The following is a 20670-nucleotide window of genomic DNA, read 5'->3' on the forward strand; positions in this document are numbered from 1 at the left end:
TTCTAGAGGGACGTTTGCCCACTCTTCTAGAGGGACGTTTCCTTCTCTCAGTGTGCATGCTCTGCTGTAGCCAGGGCAGCTTCCTCTCTGTCCCCAGCTGTGTCATGCTCCTTCCTAGCCACAGGTCCCTGCTTGCATGGTTTCCACGTTGCAGCCTCTGCTGGAAATGCTTCCCTCCTCCACTCTGCACCTTCTGCTGAGCTGCACCCAAGCCCTTCTGTCTCCCTGGGGTTCCCATCCATCCACCACTGGTTTTCCTCTTTTAAGCTTGCATGGGGTACCAGGTCTCGTGGTGCCTTATTTCGGTACCTATGAGATCATGTTTTATATCTTTGTATATCACTCATGTTCTAGCAATGAAATATGGTAAGTATGTATGCAGAAGCCAAAATTAGGACTTTGGGGTTCATCTCAATGTGCAAAATAAAGTGCTTTAATTTCAGCCCTGAACATAGCACCTTGAATGAAATAGGTCTGCAATAAATATTTGAGGGATGACATTTTTTGTTCTCTTAGTTTAATTGAGTAAATCCATGAGTTTCATTCTAGGAGTAAGGTGCAGGGAATCCCATCTTTTGGGTCATTTCAAACAAGAAGGAGACCATGTTAAGGACAAAAGAGGTTTGAGTGACAAAAACAGTCCAGCCTATCTGAAAGTGTTATTCTAATACTTTATCCAGCTAACAAAATAGGAAAATAAATAACAACTTATTCAAAGCAGATGTCTCTTCCTATGAAAATACATTTTCTAGTCCTAGCCCAAATAAAACAAAGAAAAAAAATTAAAGCAACATGAAACAAAAACAGTCTCACTATTTATTGACCTGGTTGGTTTGTCCAAACCAAGTTAATAGGAAAAGTAGATTTGAACAGTCCTTGTGAGAAATAAGTATTTGTACATGTTGGCTTCTAAAATTTCCCCATAATTTAATTACTTATTTTTTAATCCATTCAGTTAACACATAATGTGCTAATCAGCTACTAAAATAAGTGAAAGGTTCTGTGAGGGATCTGTCAAGAGCTAGAAATTTACACAATAGCTAACTGCAAACCTCAAACCTGTGCTCAAGTCAAATGATCTCTTTCTGTAGCAATCTTAAGAAACTTGGAATGCTTTTTACACTCTGCTAAAAAAAAAAAAAATCTATTTTTATTAGAAATCAAATCCCAGTGTTGCAAAATGAGGCAGCAGACACAAAGTGTCTCACAGATTTAATATTATAGCGGTGGGAGCTTCAAATGGACAAGTATAGCCCATTATGACTGTTAATACTGATGCCATCAGGAGAAAAATACACCCTGAGAAGTAATGTGCAGAAAAGCTATGATTGTGGCAAGCTGCTAGATCCGAGAGCCTGAGTTATTTTTCAACAAACCATGGTTACACTTTCTGCCTCTTTCCTGACATTGACTGTGCTTTTAGCAGGGCAAAAGTTATTTGAAATTTTTGTGAAGAGTTCAAAATTTAAGTCATGTTCACTTTGCTAAAACTCCACTTGGATGGAGTAGCAGAGGAGAAAAACACAGATATAAAAGAGGGCAGGAACAGGGAATGGAAAAGTTTTCAAGATGCCATCATCCTGAACAGATGCCAAAGGAAGCCAGGGAGAGCCAGCGGCAGGGAAAGGGCCCTGGGAGGTGTCCTGGAGCCTTTCGGGGGTGGTGAGAGAAACCCCAGCTCTCCTTGGCGCTCTGTCTCCTGTCACTCAGCTTCTTCTGGAGAATCTTTCTAGTCGCTTATTATCTCTTTTTTAAATTTAGTACCAACTTATTGGTTTTATATTCCATTTCATAAGTTGAATAGTTTTCTTGGGCTTGTTATTAGGAAAATTAGTTGCTGTCAGCTGCACTGTTTTTAGAATTTCTGTGTAGTTAGGACTATTCCTTATTTTTTATCTTTACCTTTGTTAAAGCACCTAAATTTTGCAGGTGGTACTAAGTGGTTAGGTAAAATTTATGAGTAATGAGTCATGGTCTAGCTAACTGTACCAATAGGATATTATAGTTGCCAATAAAACCACCATTGTTCCTTTTTTTAACTTTTTTTTTTTTAGCTCTTTGCAAACATTCACTCAGAATCTTTTCTTGGATATCAGTTTTATTAAAAGCACAGTTGTGAGTTCTTTGGAGAACACAAAGATCAGGAACTGAATCTTCCTCCCCAGTAAAACCAGCACCATAGCTGACTCAGTATGTCATGCATTGGAGGAGGAGGAGTTTCTAGAACTGGGAAATGGTTAAGGAAGAGGATCAGAAACCTCTTTAGCCAACCAATTACATTTTTCTGAAAGTGTGTCATTAATCACACATGATCTTACAGGCTCTGGATAGAGACTATATCATTGATTTCCCTAGGCAAGTGTATCAGTCCTCATATGACTGATGGTTCTTTGTGTATTTACGGCTAGGATCTGCTTTCTTGCTAGGTCAGTGTACGTTCTGAAGTTTCGGTATTCTTTATTGCCACTTGCTATCTAAAGCAGGATCCTTTCACGCAGCTGCATGCCTGTAGATGGTTTGGTTTTGCCATGGATTTAGTTCTAAAATTTAACTTTCTTGGTATCTAAGAGGCAGAGGGCAGAATTGACAGAAGTTCTTCAAAGTAGGCTGAGTGGACAGTCCAACGACCCTCACGATTTTCAAAGTCAATGGCTGAGTGGGTGTCCTGATTCTTTCCCAATCAAGAACTGGCCATTTCTGTTCTGGCACCCCTGGGAAGCTTCATATGTTAGGTAAATCTTTTATGGGAGACTTAAAAGATAAGAAGCATGGATTTTTGAGGTTTTACCTGTCCATTTCATGCATAACTTCATACTAATAGATTTTTCAATCTCTTAAAAGTAAATTAATGTGTTTTTGATATCTCAAAATCATTTGACTATGTATAATTTATTAAATTAAGAATATCTTTATTTTAAGACTTGACATTTACCTTTAATCTTTAGATCTTGATGAATTTTCACAGACATTCTTTAGTTAAGTGAGGATATTAATGACTTTCTTTAATAGCTTACAAAGTGAGTCATCAAAAGTGAGTCATTAAGGCCAACTCCTGTACCCACTCTTAAATAGCACTGGTTTTATTATATCTGAATTACCACCTTTTAAAGACATATGTTTGTCTTACATATACCAAACATTTTCAATAGTTAATAATACTTTGTTTGCTCTTCAATAATTTTAAGAAAACATTCCAAGAAAAATGGGGGATGGCAAAAGGACTTCCCATTTGTGACATGGTTACGTATGAAATTCTTATTTAGTCTGTTTTTTTTAGGTGCAAGAGAAAATATATAATAAATCAAAATATGTCTCAAAGTTTTCTGAAAAGATGTAAGGAGACAACGTTCCAGTAGCTGTTGATTGTCTGTGAAGTCACTAACTTTGGTCCTTACCCTGTCAGGAGTTCTTACCATGGGGTCCAGGAATACCCAAGGGGTTTTAGGAAAAACTGGATTTCAGTATAACTTGTTTCATTTTGTGGACTTTAAAAATATTTTATTCTATGCATTTAAAACCTTGTACTGAGATGTCCATAGATGCCTTCCCAGACTTCCAAATAGAACAAGAATATTTAAGAACCCTCTCCATACATGTGTTTCATTGTATAAAATTTTAGATGTGAAACTCATGGGCGGCTATTAAAAAGGATATTATCATCTGCATAATATCTGGCACTCTTTACTGTTAAAAAAGAAGTAGTATAATGATAGCTATCATTTATTTGTTGGCCATCAGTATTTCCAAGGCAGTGGGATAGGTTCTTTTTATATATTTTTCTAGTTTAAACCACAACATACTGTAGAGATAGTATTACTATTCCCATTTTGCAGATGAAGTAACTGAAACCCAAAACAATCCATTCCTTCATTCAGAAAGTATCCATAGAGTGTACACAGGACTGTGGGTGCCATGGATTAAATCATTCATCAAAGGTTACATGACCTGTCAATGGCAAACGTGGGCCCAACAAGACGCGTCACCTGATCCACCATACAGTGTATCCTCATAATAAGTTATTTTACATTGAAAAGTTAAAAATATCACTTAGGCACAGGGAACTCTATGTGCCTCTTATTTAATTTATTTAATTCATTTTTAATTTGTATGTGCCATTGGTTTTGTGTGTGTATTGGTTTTTCTTTTTTTTTTTTTGGTTGTTTAGTTATTTCCATTCATACTATTTCTTACCTGTGGTCTAAAATACTTAGAGCACAAGGCTTTGCATCTTAACAAAGCTGAATCTATTTTTACTACTAAATATAAGGCCAGTCTGAGCCATTCAGTTTGTGGTACTTTGTTATGGCTGCTCTAGGAAACCAACATGGTGACTATTTGGCGATGGTACTGCCATTCCTGCTGCAATTCTTAGGACATCAACACTGTTGACGAGACCCAGTGCTGAGCCAGAGGTCAAGCATGCTGAGCTAGCAAGTAGCTTTCAATGTAATTAGCATTTAGAGAATCTCTCTTTTAGCCTAGCCTCCTGTCTTACTTAGTCTTTTTTCTGCTGCTAAACAGAATAGCAAGACAAGGTGATTTACAAAGAATAAAGGTTTATTTGGTTGGCACCTGTGGAGGCTGGAAACTTCAAGATTGGGTGGCTGAATCTGGCCTCTCACTGTGCCATAACCTGGCAAAGAGAGAGGGAGGACAAGAAGGGGCAACCCCTGTAAAACAGCAAGAACGAATTTATTCCCCGGAGAATAATTCAGTCTCTTAAGAAACACATTAATCCATTTTAACAGCCTAATCACCTCTAAAAGGCCCCACCTCCCAACCTCCCAAATTTATTTGCCACCCTTACCTTGGCAAATAAATTGTGGCATGGTTTTTGGTAGGGACAAACCACACCCACACCATAGCACCTAATTACCTACTTTATTTTTTGAGTGGCTATTTAATGACCTAACAAGATATCCTGTACGTATGAGAGAATCCACCGTGAGTTACAGGAAAACAGTTCCTGGCTTTCTAAACTCCTTCTGGCCTCTCTAGAATGGTGTAAGTTCCGTGATCACTGACATCAGAGGTCGGGTGCAGCAGGCTGAAATCATTCTTGCCTCTAACTTTTGTCATTTATTTTCTGTGGTGCTGACATTTGTCTAGGGTCCTGGCAGGTGGGGAACTGTAGGAAGATGGGAAGAGACAGAGCAACCTTTTCTTAACAAACCACTCATAAGCTTGTGAGACCCTGAGATCCTCTGGTCCCCCCTTCTAGGTATGGAGCCAGGCAGCTCGTCCTCTGGTTTCTCAGTTGAAAAGCTGTGGTGTGCTTTGATAGAACAAATTTCTGATACCTCTTGGCGATTTGCCTTGTAAAATGCCCATTTCCACATTCTGACCTTTAATAAAATAATGGGAGAATAAGCCTCTTCTTTTCCTCCTAATACTTCCTAGAACTACAAGCCCTTTCACGTCTTAGGTAACCATAGGTGTTCCCGTTGCTTTTGTGTTTGTGTGTGTGTGCGTGAAAGAGAGAGAGAGAGAAAGTGAAAGAGAGAGAGAGGAATTCCTTACTAAAATGACCAGTCACCAATTTTGGTTTCATTGAGAAACTTGAGCTGGGAGGAAGCCATCATTGTCCATTTGTTTTGGGGACTTGCTCCAAAAAAGAGACTGCCTGCTTCCCTGTTAATCTTGGTGTGGATGTCATTTGTAGTGTTTATAGGTAGCGTACAGTTATCTGGTAAACACAGACTGATGACAATGGTATTTGAAATGCTCTGTGGGTCTGCTCCTGGGTAGATGGGAAAAAAATGTATGTTCCAAGGTACAAGTGCTTGTTGACTTTTCAGATGCAGCCAGTCTGTGCTCTCTGTCGAGTAACTCGGAATCACTCCACAGTGGCCGGCCTTCCTGTCCATTTGACAAGCACTTAAAAGGGCAGTCTTAAGTACTGTATAGTTTATTAATTTTTTTTCCTTCTTTAGTTTGCAATCTACTGTTAGAAACTAGAAAATAATTTTTTTTAACTTTTTTCCTCTTTTTCATTTAAGTTGAAATTGATTTTTTTTTCTGAGCTTGTAAGGAAAAAAAATTAAGTTGTAGTTAAATACAGTAGCCTTTACTTAATAAAATAAAAGACTAGTTTACCTTCAAGCTGTGCTGTATCAGAGTTAAGATCTGATTTTGTCAGGAGGATTTTGATATGAAGGAGTCCAAAATTTCATATAATCTCTATGGAATAATTATAGCCAATATAAGAAGTAATAGAATTGTTTATTTGGGTCTTGAAGGGGGTAGATTTTTTGTGTGTGTTTGAAAAATTGGGGAGCTGGGAGACACTCTTAAATCCATCAGCTTCTCTAGAACTCTTCTCAAATGCTTATTGTCATGACAACCATCTCTTCATAAACCAACATTCTGAGTATAATACAGATGGGATTGGTAACAAGGTAGAGTTGCCATCTGTTTTGTTTTCTCTGAGGGACAGATTTTTTTTTTTTTTATCCCCAAGTCAAATCCTCAAATCTGAAAGTCTTGCCTTATTTTTTTTCCTGGAGTCAGATAGAGCTATAAGATTAATTCTTTTCTCCTGACAATCTACTTCCTCGACCTGTCATCACATACCTTATTTTTTGCAAAATGGAGGAAAAATTGAATACTTACGTATGTGTGTGAAAACAAATACACATATTTTAATGATTTATTTTTCTGTCTACTTTGCAAAGTGTGATACCATGTAATTCAATAGTACAGTCAAAAGTGAGGTCCAGAAAAAATAGGAGTAGGGCAATGATTTTATCAGGAAACAGGTAAAATTGTTATTGCTTTTGCAGTGTATTAATATGGGGGCTTCTTGATGGCAGGGCCTTGCACAGTCTGTAAGCAACTCTTTTGGTCTTCCTCACCAACGCAGAGGAGCGTATCAGTTCTTTAGGAGAGGAAACCTTCTATCTTACTAAATTTCAAGACAAATTTGCTAACTAAATGAATGCTTGCATGAAGGAGGCTGCCCACTACCTTATCCCTTTTGGAAAGGTGCAATGACATTTTCTCATACTGACTTTTCTACCAAAACTGAGGACAAAATTTTCAAATGAATGTTCAGTATTTCACAAGCTCATATGTGCTGGGATCAGAGTTAAGACATGTCTAGCTTTTGAACAAAAAGAATATATGTATGTAGCCATTAAAATGTATGTGGTAAGCTAAATGTATAAAGAGTAAAGAATGCATTTTTATGAAATTTGTATTTAAAGTCGAGAATAATTTCCCTCTATGTATTATAATTCGTTGATATATTCTACCGTCTGTAATTCTGAACCCTCTAATCTTGAGGGACTTTTGCAATATAGCTCCATTTTTTCTTTCTAAGCAGAGAAGTTCTGTGATGACTTCTGTAGATCCGAGGTAATTTATTTTCACGCACTGTTTTTATGTCTGGTATGGTGATGTGTAAACATCATCAGACCCCAGTGGGTGAAGATGTAACTACCGTGTACGACACACAGAAACACACACAGGATGACTGAACAGTAACACGGCTGCTCTCTAGAGCAGAGACACTGTCAGAAAAACTTTGAAGTAGAATTTCAGCGGGGTCTGTGTTTAAGTCTAATAATTTTTCAAGGGAGTGTCATATAATAAGAAAAGTAGTTCCTTGAATATAGTTCTAGAGTGAGATTTAAAACCTAGTAACAGTTGAGCAAACTTGAGATCAGTTTTGTCTTTAGATTTACGAGTAGCCTACGATGAGGCCTTCTCAGAGGGAAGATGGTCTTCAGCATTTCTACCTCACGTATGCATTACCAGAGAGGGGTCCAGGAAATATCTCAGGCCCCTTGTTGGCTTTTCTCTTTCCTTTAGATAAAAATGAGGAGAAAGTGGAATTACCACAAATGGATATTGTTGACTTTTAGGTTGGAGGTGCCATAGAAACATTGTCTTTGAACTTGTATGTGTAAAAACATTCGTCAGGGTGGAAGGCATTGAGTTCTGTTGCATTGTTCTAAAGGAATTGGTAATGATGTCACAAATGCCTCCATGATATTATGTGAAGTAATACGTGGTCCTCTCGTCAGACTTTGTGGTCAAGGTTGGAAAGTTTGCAGATTTATATAGATATCATGACTTTTATCATCCGTAATTCTTTCAAGATATGATCATCTTAACATGAGGTAATTAAGGCATACATCATTAATTTTAAGAAGTCGTATCTATTTTATTTTAAAACCTCTGGATTGAATTCTTTGATTATTACTCAAACAATGAAATTAATTGGCTTTCAAGTCTGCTGAAAGTGTCATAGGTTAAAAGTATCAAGTTTGTGACGTTTAGTTTTTCAGTCGCCACCGGCTGTTATTATTTCGCATTTGCCTAAACACCACTGTGTTTCCCAAGGCAAGTAGCACCACAGGGAGTGTTTGATTCTGTCTGTCCCAAGGCAGATAAGGAGCAGCCAACGTGGTGTGGATGGCCGCAGGGGTTAGCAGGAGACAATCAACCATTTCTTTCTTTTCTTTTCTTTTTTTTTAATTTCTGGGTCATATGGCAGTACATGCGAGGAAGACACATTATTAAGTTCCCACCTCCCGGGTATAATGTAGGGGTATATGGCACCATCGACCACTTCTAACTGGGGTTGTACAAAGACAGCTACATTCTGGAGATGCTAAACATCTCGAAATGCTCTGGGTGCAATAAAACTCCAAACGTGCTTTCTCTCTCTCTCTTTTGAATATATATTTTAGGCAAAATATAATTCACACGTTCTTGTTCCCTCCATTTTAAATCATAAGAACTGTTGTTTTATAAGGGCTCTTTGTGGTCCAGAAAGTCTTTTATCCTTTTTTTATTAGGTTTTAAAAAATATATAAATAAAAATAAACAGAAAATATAGCATGACGTCATGAATTAGGGCAAACACAAAATGTCCAAATGAAGTTTGAAATTCTAAATCTAAAATATTTTAAAACAAAACATTTCTTTTGGTGTTTTGCAAAAGTAGTGCTACTACAATGGGGCTGAGGTTGCAGCCTGTTGGGAGGAAGTAGGGAAGAGAACTCACATGTGTTGGCACTCTGGCACTCTGGGACATCCTCTGACGCCTTATAGTAGCAGGTTAGCCCATCTGCATGTTACTGATGAGAAGTACTTTCAGTACTTTCAGAGATTTTAAGTAACAGGCTGCAGGTCACAGAAGGATTGCAAGCCAAGTCTTCTTGACTTTCGGCTCATACTATTTAAATTACTTCTGCCCTGATTCTGTTGGGATACGAGTGGGAGGTACTCACCAGACAGTCAAAAAGTTGCATGTTGGGATGTAATTTGGAAATAGCAAGTCATCGGGGCTGAAGATGAGGGCAATTGCAGCCTCAAGAATGAGAGAGTCAGCTTGGTATCGGTAAGGTGGACATCTAGCATAGTGACTGCTGAAGGGCACTGGGTAGGCGTATGGTATGCTGGGTCAGGTGGGGACTGCTCACACTTCTTTTATTATAGCACAGAAAGTGGGAATGCACAGCAAGGTAGGGCTGGCTCAGGAGAAAACCTGTGCTCTTTCATTAGAATTCATAATATTTGAAAACAAGTGGTTACTTAACCTGTTACCATTTATTTTGGTGATGCACATTGCATTCATTTTATTTCTAACAGCAATACATGTTTGGTAAAAGTGGTACATGGCATCATTTATTTAATTGAATTGAGCTCATTTAAAAAAATAATTTCTCAATGTTTTTACTATTACTGGAGACATCTTAAAATGTGGAGGAATAAATCAGAATCATACTTCTACTGAGTCTCTCTCTAATAGAATTGCATATAAGAGGGAGTACACAAATTTTTTGAAGGGAAGAAGGTCTATTTGACTATACCATGAGTCCATGGTCTATGGTAGGATTTTTGAACCTTTTTTATCTCATGGCACACTTGAACCGATAGTTAAACTTCCACAACACACTTAAATTATGTTGATTAAAAAAAAAAAGAGTAAAACGAAGAATACACTGACTGTACTTTGGACTTCTTTTGAAAATAATTTAATTATTGATCTTTAAAAAATGTTTGTTGTGTGCGACACACCTAACATACTCTCACAGCTCATGGATCTGTGATGTGGCATTACGTTACTATTTTCTGTATTATAATTAGAAAATGTAGGACATGAAGACTTCTTGGCATTTGAGCAGGGGTCTAGTATCTTCTAACACTTTCTGTTCTGTAGGTTTTCTCCCAGAAATCCCAAGTATTGTTCACTTGTAACTGTCGCTGTGCTATAAACTCACTTCCATGATCTCTCGTTTTGTACCTTACTCTATTCTTGCACTGGGTTTCTGACATAGAAAGAAAAGAGGTGAATTATTCAAGTCTTCTTCTATTGAGTAGTAAAGCAATACAGGGAAAAGGCAACAGGCAATTTCATAAATGATATTTTGGGGAACATTGGGGTCATTCTATGATTGAGAACATGATTACCTTTATTTATTTATTTATTTTTTTGAAGGTCAGGAACTAATATCTTTCCCTGCAAATTTACTGAAGGAACCAACCACCTGGCTTCTAGTTTTGTACATAGCTCTCCCCTGGGAAATGCTGCTGCTTTATTTCACAGAGTTTCTATTTTGCTTTGTTTCTCCATAGACTGTATCCCATGCAAGTAAGAATATAAGGATTGTGGCACTTATTATTTTTTATATTTTTATAGTCACTACTGAAGAGTCACTCTGATTTATCTTTTACTGCAAGGCAATGTGGGGCTTTACAAGCATTCAGATTATATTAGTCATTTCGCCTAAGGATCTTGGCACACTTTTCAACATCATTCCAAGAGCCTTGCCACACCCTGAGGCCTCAAGGATCTGTTTTTGTGCCAAGCAAATTAGGCAGTTTGTACACAGTCCCCAGTAGAGCAAAGAGGAGAAGAAGGCTCCAGATCTCCTGATGCCTACGGGATGGGAGTGGGCATGCCATGAGCTCCTTTCAGTGTTAAAACTAAGTTAAAATATTTTGGAGGAAAATCAGGTACTTTATAATGGAAGGCAGAAGCCAGCAATGCCTATACTTGGTGATGAAGCTGGAAACATGAGCCAGTTTGCATATTTGGCAGGGGTGGGGGCTATCTCTTTTATGAATGAGGCCTTCCTCACCATCATCAGCTATATCACTGCCCATACAGGGGCTAAGGAATGGGACCTGGGGCTTTTCTGTTTCCAGAATCTCCTCTGAAGGTACTCTATTACTAGACCCATGAATACAGACCAAGGAAAAAGACTTGTGTTTGTTTTCACAAAAATTTTATTTTATAAAATGAGATTTCCAAGTATCTGATGTCATCTATTCTCAAAAAACTATAGCCACTTCTTTTTTGGTATGCCTTCTGTCTCTCTGGTGTGGTATCCAAGGCCCACAGCTCCCCTGTCATTAAATGGGGATCCTTTTTTTTTTGTAGAGACAGAGTCTCACTTTATGGCCCTCGGGTAGAGTGCCGTGGCCTCACACAGCTCACCGCAACCTCCAACTCCTGGGCTTAAGCGATTCTCTTGCCTCAGCCTCCCGAGTAGCTGGGACTACAGGCGCCCGCCACAACGCCCGGCTATTTTTTGGTTGCAGTTCAGCCGGGGCCGGGTTTGAACCCGCCACCCTCGGTATATGGGGCCGGCGCCCTACCGACTGAGCCACAGGCGCTGCCCTGAATGGGGATCCTTAAATGATGTGGGTAGTAGTCATTATTGTGCCACCTGTGAGCATATCTGTCACGGATTCTTTTCCTCCTATCTTGGAGCAGCCTCTAAGCTCTCCGCATCCTATTGTCGACACTTGAAAGTGCTAAAGAAAGAGAAGAATTCGCTATTTGAATGCCTCTCAGTTATTACAACAGATTCATTTTGAATCACATATTACAACATTCTGCATGTTTATAAGGAACGTAAGCCAAGGCATTGAGACTTGATGTGTGAAGATAGTTCACCCAATATAATTTTGTTGGGGAATTTTTATTACATTATTTTCCCCCATTGATTATGAACTGAAAAGTATTCATCAACATTTATTCCACACCAAAAGTATATATAGCCATATGGTTAAAATAATATTAAGACCAGTCTATTGGGAGAAAGGAGACACTCCATCTAATAACGTCCTGTCATAGTCCTCACATTCATTGGGCAGGTTAACTGACAGCCTTCTCTGCACACTTCTCCCAACCCTGACCCAGGAACTTGCAGAGGACACCAAGTGGTGGATATAATAGCCCTTAGCCCTTGTCTGCAGGCAATATGCACAGCTGGGAAAGATAATTAAATAGACTCTTTTTGAGAGATCTACAACATTTCAACAGAAGGATCAAGCAATCCTGCTGACCTCCAACTGAAAACTATTCCTAACAGACTACTTCAGACAGATTTTATAATCACCACAGTTACGTGGTACAAATGGTTATGGGGAGCTTCTTCTGCTCCTGTGAGACCACTACAACTGTCAGACCTAAGTGGCACTGAAATTTTAAAGAGACAAGTAAAAGTATAAGTCTGTTTAATATGTAAAGTTGCCACCAGAAAGTGGGCCTTTGGTTTTCAAAAACCGATTGATTACATGGCCATCTGCAGTTCTGAGAACTCACAAAATACTCCCAGATATGATACCGCATACATTTTTAAGTTTTATGTAGGGCAGTGATTTTCAGCTGGTGTGCCGTGAGAGGATCTTAGGTGTGCCGCGAAAAGTTTCAGACAATTGATTAAATTATTTCTAAAAGACACTCAAAGCACAATAAATGTATTTTTTTTTTTGCAGTTTTGGCCAGGGCTGGGTTTGAACCTGCCACCTCCAGCATGTGGGGCCGGCGCCCTACTCCTTTGAGCCACAGGCACCACCCCTCCTTTTTTTTTTTTTTTTGATCAACATAGTTGAAGTGTGCCTTGAAAGTTTAACATAGGTTCAAGTGTGCTGTGAGATACAAAGGTTGAAAAACCCCGACGTAGGGTATTGAAGAATCTGGAATAGGTCTCATCCTGAGTGACAACCTTATATGATTATATTTCTTCATAACATACAATATCATCATGAAAGAGAAAAAGACTTTTGAATGTTAGCATTTCTGAAAGTTAGTTTAATTTACAGTATAAGTTTACATTACTATTATGAGACTTCACCTATAAGATTAGAGTAAGATCTTAGAGGATTAAAACTTCCCTGAGGGCTTTCCTTTTAAGCACTGCTCCCTGGGTTTGGCTTATCCCATTCATCACTGGGCACTGAGAAAGACACACTTAATACCGCAGCAGGTGCTCAGGGGTTTCCCCTGGAATAAGGACAGAGCATTTTGACCCACTTTGCTGTACAGGGAAATAGCCACTCATTAGGCAGTACCTGTTTCCTTTTGCCCCAGGGAGTTTGAAATCAAATCATCGCTTTTTAATCTTTTAACTTTTCTTATGAACAAAGCCACCCACTTTTTTATTCTTTCAGATGCCAGCTCTGTTTTACATGAGTAGAACCCACTCTTTCCAATGAACAGATACCTACTCCGATAAAGGCTACATCGTCATGGGCTTTGGTGTGGCCAAGATGTAACACACTTAGACTTTCTTTAAAAGCAACATTTGAAGGAATCCTGCATTCTGTGCTTCAAATGAGTACCTAGTCTATCAGGATGTACAGTGATATGAATTATTAACTTGAATATAGTGTAGCGAAATGATCTGTTAGAAAACATGTGAAAAGATACTCAACACTGTTTAGTCATTAGGAAAATGAAAATAAAACCAGAATGCCAGTGTGATACCTCTGGACATCTGTTAGAATGCTTAAAGCCTCAAAGAGTAGGGTGCCGGCCCCATATGCTGGAGGTGGTGGGTTCAAACCCAGCCCTGACCAAAAACTGCAAAAAAAAAAAAATAATAATAATAGTAAAAGTCTTACCATACCAAGTATTGGTGAGGGATTTAGAGCAGCTAGAGCTCTTATATATTGCTGGTGTGAATGTGAAATAGTAAACCCTTTGAAAACCTTTTGACAGTTTCTCAAAAAACATCTACCTACCATATAATCTAGGCATCCTTCCCTTAGATATTTAACCAAGAGAAATGAAAACATATGTCCCTGTAATAACTTATACATGAATTGCTCGTAGCAGTTTTATTTGAAATAGGCCCAAGCTGGAAACCCAACTATTCAATGAAAGGGCAAACAAATTGTATTTATTTATTGGATATATCCATACCATAGCATACTATTCAGCAATAAAAAAAATCAACTACTTATACATGCAACAACATGGATAAGTCTTAAAATAATTGGGCGGTGCCTGTGGCTCAGTGAGTAGGGCGCCAGCCCCATATGCCGAGGGTGGCGGGTTCAAACCCAGCCCCGGCCAAACTGCAACCAAAAAATAGCCGGGCGTTGTGGCGGGCGCCTGTAGTCCCAGCTGCTTGGGAGGCTGAGGCAAGAGAATCGCGTAAGCCCAAGAGTTAGAGGTTGCTGTGAGCCGTGTGACGCCACGGCAGTCTACCCAGGGGCGGTACAGTGAGACTCTGTCTCTACAAAAAAAAAAAAAATAATTACGCTAAGTTAAAAGAAAAAGTTGAACAAGAAGGTAAAAGACTATTAGGAAGTGAATTATTGTGTTAACAGTGGGAATGGGAGGAAGAATAGTAGTTACTTCAAAGATAGAAATAACAAGGCTTCTGGATAAATATCTAGTAATGGGATTTCAGGATCAAATGGAAGGTCTACTTTTAGATCTTTGAGTATTCTCCATACTTCTCTCCAAAAAGGCTGTATTTGTTTGCAATCCCACTAGCAGTATAAAAGTGTTCCCTTCTCTCCACATCCACACCAACATCTCCACAAATTGCACCAGACGTATATCGTGACTCAATTCATAATTGCCAAGCCATGGAAGCAGCCTTAAAGCCCATCAACCCATGAACGGATCAACAAACTGGTATATGTATACCATGGAATACTCTCCAGCCATTAAAAAGGTGGAGACTTTACAGCTTTCACATTTACCTGGGTGGAGTTGAAATACATTTTTCTTAGTAAAGTATCTCAAGAATGGAAAAATACATATCCAATGTACTCCATACTAATAGGAAACCCATATATAAACAATTAGATGCTCATATGAATAATAAAACACAAATATATTGTTTAGTATGAGGGCAAGGGGAGGAGGAGGGGAGGAGGACGATTGGCAGAGGAGGGAGGGCATTAGGTGGGATCTCACCTAATGTGCACATTTTGAGGATGTATAACACATCCCTCGGGGGAGGGGCTCTTTTACAATTGGAACTTCAACCTGGAAGTGAGAACAGTGTAAAAATTCGTACCCTCATATTAATTTAAAATTTAAAGAAAAAGAATTGATTAGGTTTGATTATGAGATGACAGCAGGCGAGGCTGTAGAGCCTGAGGTCTGTCTCCAGCTTGGGTTTCTTCATATGGATCATCGCCTATTTGGAGATAAGGATTATGTGAAAGATGGTGCCTAACCATACAGGAAATGATAAGCTAATTATTTAATGCTGAGATTTTGATAACTCCAAGACTCCCAAGAAGAAACATCCGGTAGGCAGAGCATTTGCCTTTGACTGATTAAGAAAAACACACTTACATTTCAGATTTTAATTATTACAAGTATAATACTAGTGAGAGAGAAAGAAAAGGACAACAAAAGGCATTCTTAAAGCCATCCTCTTAGATAAGGGAAAACAAAGAGTTGACGTGGGAGAGGGAGAGAGAGAGAGAGAGAGAGAGAGAGAGAGAGAGAGAGAGAGAGAGAGAGAGAAAGAAATAGACTGTGTGGGATGCCCGGGGCTGGGTCTGGAGGAGGGGGCAGAAACTGATTTGGAAGGTAGCACATTGTAGAGATACTTGGTTTATTTAATGTACCCGTCACTCTGGCGTATCTCAATGTGTGTGGTTGGATTTATTTAGTCTCCTGATGCAAATTCTCTAATTTAAGTGGAGCTTAGAAGAGGCGGTTGCCAATTGTGCCCAAGGGCCCAGGTTCTGAGGATTATATTCCAATTTCTGCCCTTACCAGAGAAACAAGCTCTCTGAACACCTGTATTCTTCTCTGTAAAATGGGAATATCAGTTCTCACTTTGCCAGGTTAAAAAAGATGAAAAGAATAGTGTAGAGGAAACACACAGCATTGCTTTTAACACATAGTAAGGGTTCAGTAAACTGGTCTTATCGTCTTTTCTTTCTCCCTTCTTCCCTCCTTTCTCCTCCTCTTTCTCTTCTTGTCATTATGATCAAGCACCTACCATTTTATCAGCAATGACTGGAAAAAGCTTTACTGTTCTAATCAACCATTAGAAAACAAAGCCATCTTTCAGTACTTATTACCAGAAGGGATTGCAATGTCACCTTTATTCATCTGACTCATTCCCCCAAGTGATTTATTTATATAGGAGCCATTTCATTAGTCTTTCTTTTGCATGTTATGAAAAAAAAAAAAAAGAGCGTGGCTTAGTGATGAAGCAAAGAAGTAAAAATGTAGTGACTTTGGTCCTGCCTGTGTTCCAATTCCTGTTTGCTATAAGGCAGATAAATTTCTTGTGCCTTAGTACCCTGTTTTCCCGAAAATAAGACAGTGTCTTATATTAAGGTGTGCTCCCAAAGATGTGCGAGGTCTTATTTTCAGGGGACGTCTTATCTTTCCTGTGAGTAGGTCTTATTTTCGGAGGATGTCTTATTTCGGGGAAACAGGGTATCTTCCACTGAAGCAGAAATGAAAAACAGTCACACAGAACTATTAGAGCTGTCTAAATAGAAAGCATAAGCATTTTAGCACTAAGTACAGGAGTTTTCAGAAAGCTAAGTGGGATGTGTATGTTGGTGTAATTTTTAATGCCACATTGAACTTCATTGGTATGGCTGGGTTGAAGGAATAGTTGCTTGACGTCCCTATAAAGAGTATTTCTATTCCACTGTACTCCAGGTAATAAAAGATAGACCTCACCAGTTCGAATCCCTGCTTACATTCATTTCACCAGTAATGAATACTTTTCGTTTTAAGCCAGCAGGGTTTTTCTTGTCTTATTTCAGGCTTTGTGGATTTGACCCTCCATGATCAGGTCCACCTTCTGGAATGTGCCTGGCTAGAGATCCTGATGATTGGGCTTATCTGGCGCTCCATGGAGCACCCAGGGAAGCTCCTGTTTGCTCCTAACTTGCTCTTGGACAGGTGAGTAACCTGGCTGTGCCCTGGGAGAAGCACGTCTTTCATTGTCTCCAGTTTGTTCATGATGCTGCTGTATTCCGTACTCTACAAAGCTTCAGAGAACTTGATTAGATATTTTTACTTTACAAATGAGTGCATTCAGGTGATAAAGGCCAGTCAGGTTCACAGAAAGCTAAGGATAACTTTCTGGCAGACTTCTCCTTAGAGGAACTCTTATTTCTAACACACACACACACACACACACACCTGGGAATTGTAATTTTATAACTCCACCTTTAACTTGTGTTATATAAAAAATGATGAATAACCTCCCTTTAATTATTATTTTTTTTGGTTCTTGTACGTCCAAGCCACAATAGCCTTTTCATTTCCTTCTCCAATTTCCCATCAGCAAAATGAGGAAATTTGACCACAGAGTTCTGAAGGCCATTTCCAGTTCTATGAATTCATTTCACTTCTCAAATATGTTACTCTCTGTAATGTATTATACTTGGGTTGCCTTGAAATGTGGGTCCCCTTGTTTTTTCAGTCATGGCCGAGAGTCGTAGCTGGGAGACATTATTCCATAGCAGCTGTCACTGAGGAGCCCTGCCCTGCACCAGCTGCTGCGCTGAACACTTTACTTCCATTCCAGCGTCACGACACTCCTAGGAAGCTGGACTCCTGTGATCTATGTTTTACCAGAAACTCTCAGAGACATCCTGCTACTTATAAAAACCCGAGTTCTAGCTGATTCAGGAGCCAGGTTCCAGATTCCAGATCTTGCTGTACCTGGGTGCTCCCTGGCCTCCAGCCTTGACACCTGGTGGTCCCACTCTTTTCTGCTCAGCGATGCCTTCTTTGGCGGCTGCTGCGTCTTTCTGTTTTCCAGGGATACCTTGTCTTTTGGGGTTATGTGGCATCTTGGTTGAGAAAGGACCATATTCTGGTTCCTTGCAAACCTAAGCCTGTGCGCCCAGCAATCTGAGGCCCATCCTGCACCTCTGCGGGGCCTTTCACAGCAAAACTGATTGAAGTGCTGGAGAATTGTACAAGGTGTCAGTTACTTTTTTGTCATTTGTGTTAATACGGATTTTGAAAAACAGTGACGAAGCAGATTTTGCTGTCTGTGGAATATCTTCTGATATCTCCGTTTCACAAAATGGTTGAGAATGGCCAAGTCTTGTCCCAGACCCCCGCACCCCAGTGTCCTGGTCACCCTTCAGAGGCGGTCTTCACAGGGCTTGTTTCCTGTCTTTCCCTCTCTGCTCCTTGTTTTCTATGTCATTTTTTTCTTTCTTGTTCCTCGGTTTTCCTTTGCTCTCTTATTTCCTGTTTCCTTTTCCCTTATCTCCTTTTAAGATCGTTTCTTGTCTCAGAGTAGTAGTGTGGTTATTTGACCAGGTTGTGCAAAGTTTGCAGATGAAAACCTTAGACCGCATGTGAAATCCCCTGGCTGCCGGCTGGAGCGTGTCTTCCCTGCTTAGGTCTCGGGCACTGATAACTGCACTCATCTGCCTGTCATTTCTGGGCTCATCCGTGTGTTCCTTCCTGCGCGTATATTATCTGAGAACAGCCATACATCGCATCTTGAATATGAAAGGGTTTTTGATATTACCGTACGCAACAAACTCGTATTGTCAATGAGGTGACACAAGGTGGCCTAGGATTTTACCAGCTACCTGCTCCCCTTTCCTTTCCACGTACTCTCATCAGGGCTACTTTTCTTTCATATCTCACGCAAGTGACTACAAGTCCTCATTTCTCTATCTATTCCTCCTTTTCAAATCTCTAGATGTGAAGTTTCTACTCCCCTTAGGTCAGGATTTCTCACCCTCTGCACTATTAACACATTGGTTTAGATTACTCTTTCTTGTGGGGGCTGCCTTGTGCATTCGAGGGTGTTCAGCGGCACCTCTGGACTCCCTCTGCTAGATGCCAGTAGCAGACCCCTCCCCAAGTTGTGACCAGTGTGCACATCTCCAGACATTACTTTTTTTTCTTTCTTTTCTTTTTTTTTTTTTTTGAGACACAATCTCACTCTGTCACCCTCAGTAAAGTGCAGTGGCATTATCATAGCTCACAGCAACTTCAAACTCGTGCGGTTAAATAATCCTTTTGCCTCAGCCTCCCAAGTAGCTGGAATTATATGCGTGTACCATAACACCCAGCTAGTTTTTTTATTTTTAGTGGAGACAGAGTCTTGCTCTTGCTCAGGCTGTTCTTGAACTCCTGAACTCAAGCAATCCACCCACCTCTGCCTCCCAGAGTTCTGGGATTACAGGGGTGAGCCCCCACACCCAGCCCAGACATTTATTTCTAAACATCTGCTGTGCATGGTAGGGGATGTGGGGGTTGGGGGGCAAAATTGTCTCTGATTGAGAATCGCTGCACTTGACTTTCCTACCTCAACATCCTATAAACTCTTCAGATTCACCAGGTCCCCACCTGAATATATAGTCATCCTCATCAAGTCTTTTCTTTCCCTGTCTTAGTGATACCAGCATTCACCTAGACGCTGGGGCTATAAAGTTTAAGTTAACTGTGGAACCCACCTCACTTGATTATCCAGTTAATTCTCAGGTAATGTCTCAAGTATTTCTGGACCTGGACTTGCCCTTTGTGTCCATCCTCCTGTGCCAACACAGGTCTTGGCTGTTTCTCTCCTTCTTTTTTCAGGGCCAGGCCCCTTTTTCTTTGACCCTGTCTTCCATGGTTGTGCCAGAGAGGACTCTTTCTAAGGCACATCTGTGATCATGACACTTCATGAATCAACTTTCATTGGCTTTCTCAATTCTTTAGAAAGCACAATGTAGACTCACCCGAATGATCGTGAATCTCTATGACAAGTGTCAACACCAGCATCTGCAGAGCCAGTGGGTGTGAGAACAGAAGGCAGCACCTGTGATCAGGTGTCCTGGTGAGCTCATGTCCAGGCTGAAATCAGCTGGCAGGTGAATCCGGCCTGGGGGCTGTTGGTGGAGCTTCACCCACTCACATTTCTCTTCCACTGCTTCTGCAAGTCTCTACCATTGGGCTTCTTGTCTGAATCTTATCCATTCCTTAAAGCTCATTTCAGATGCCACTTTTCAAGAAAACCTTTCTTCAAACTCTCTCCTCTTCAGGCAAAAAGTGTCCCTTGTTTTGTCCAGATTCTTACTGTGTTTGGTTTGTCCTTAAAGCATTCTTCTTTTTCTGCCGTATGTTGGCTGTGATTGAATGTCTTACCGTTTCTACCAGCTCATCAACTCTTTGTCAGGGAGCTGATCTTGGTTATTTTTGTGTCATGTCAAATGTACAAACTCTTCCATGACACACAATAAATTTTTGTTAATCACACTGGCCTGGGTCACCCAGGTAGCTGGTGGCAGAATCAGGAGGAACACCCACATCTTCTGATAGTAATTTCATCTGTTGTTATCATCAACCTCACCCACTTCTTGTCCATTGCTACTCAGCAGCGCCTGACTTTTTCTTTCATAGATTTGTTAGAAATTCATATCCATCTGTTCTGGAAGGATTTTCTTAATTTCTAAATGCATTTGGCTTGT

General features: G+C 39.9%; 1 protein-coding gene across 8 annotated transcripts in view; it reads left to right on the forward strand.

Moving 5' to 3' along the window:
- Positions 1-20670, forward strand: part of ESR1 (estrogen receptor 1) — a 395652-nt gene that overhangs the window by 309903 nt on the left and 65079 nt on the right. For all 8 annotated transcript variants that reach the window (XM_053592428.1, XM_053592426.1, XM_053592424.1 and 5 more), the window contains one exon: positions 17005-17143. In XM_053592428.1, coding sequence (XP_053448403.1) covers positions 17005-17143 — 139 coding nt within the window. The remainder of the gene's footprint in view (positions 1-17004; positions 17144-20670) is intronic.

This window comes from Nycticebus coucang, chromosome 5 (assembly GCF_027406575.1).
Source record: "Nycticebus coucang isolate mNycCou1 chromosome 5, mNycCou1.pri, whole genome shotgun sequence".
Taxonomy (NCBI): domain Eukaryota; kingdom Metazoa; phylum Chordata; class Mammalia; order Primates; family Lorisidae; genus Nycticebus; species Nycticebus coucang.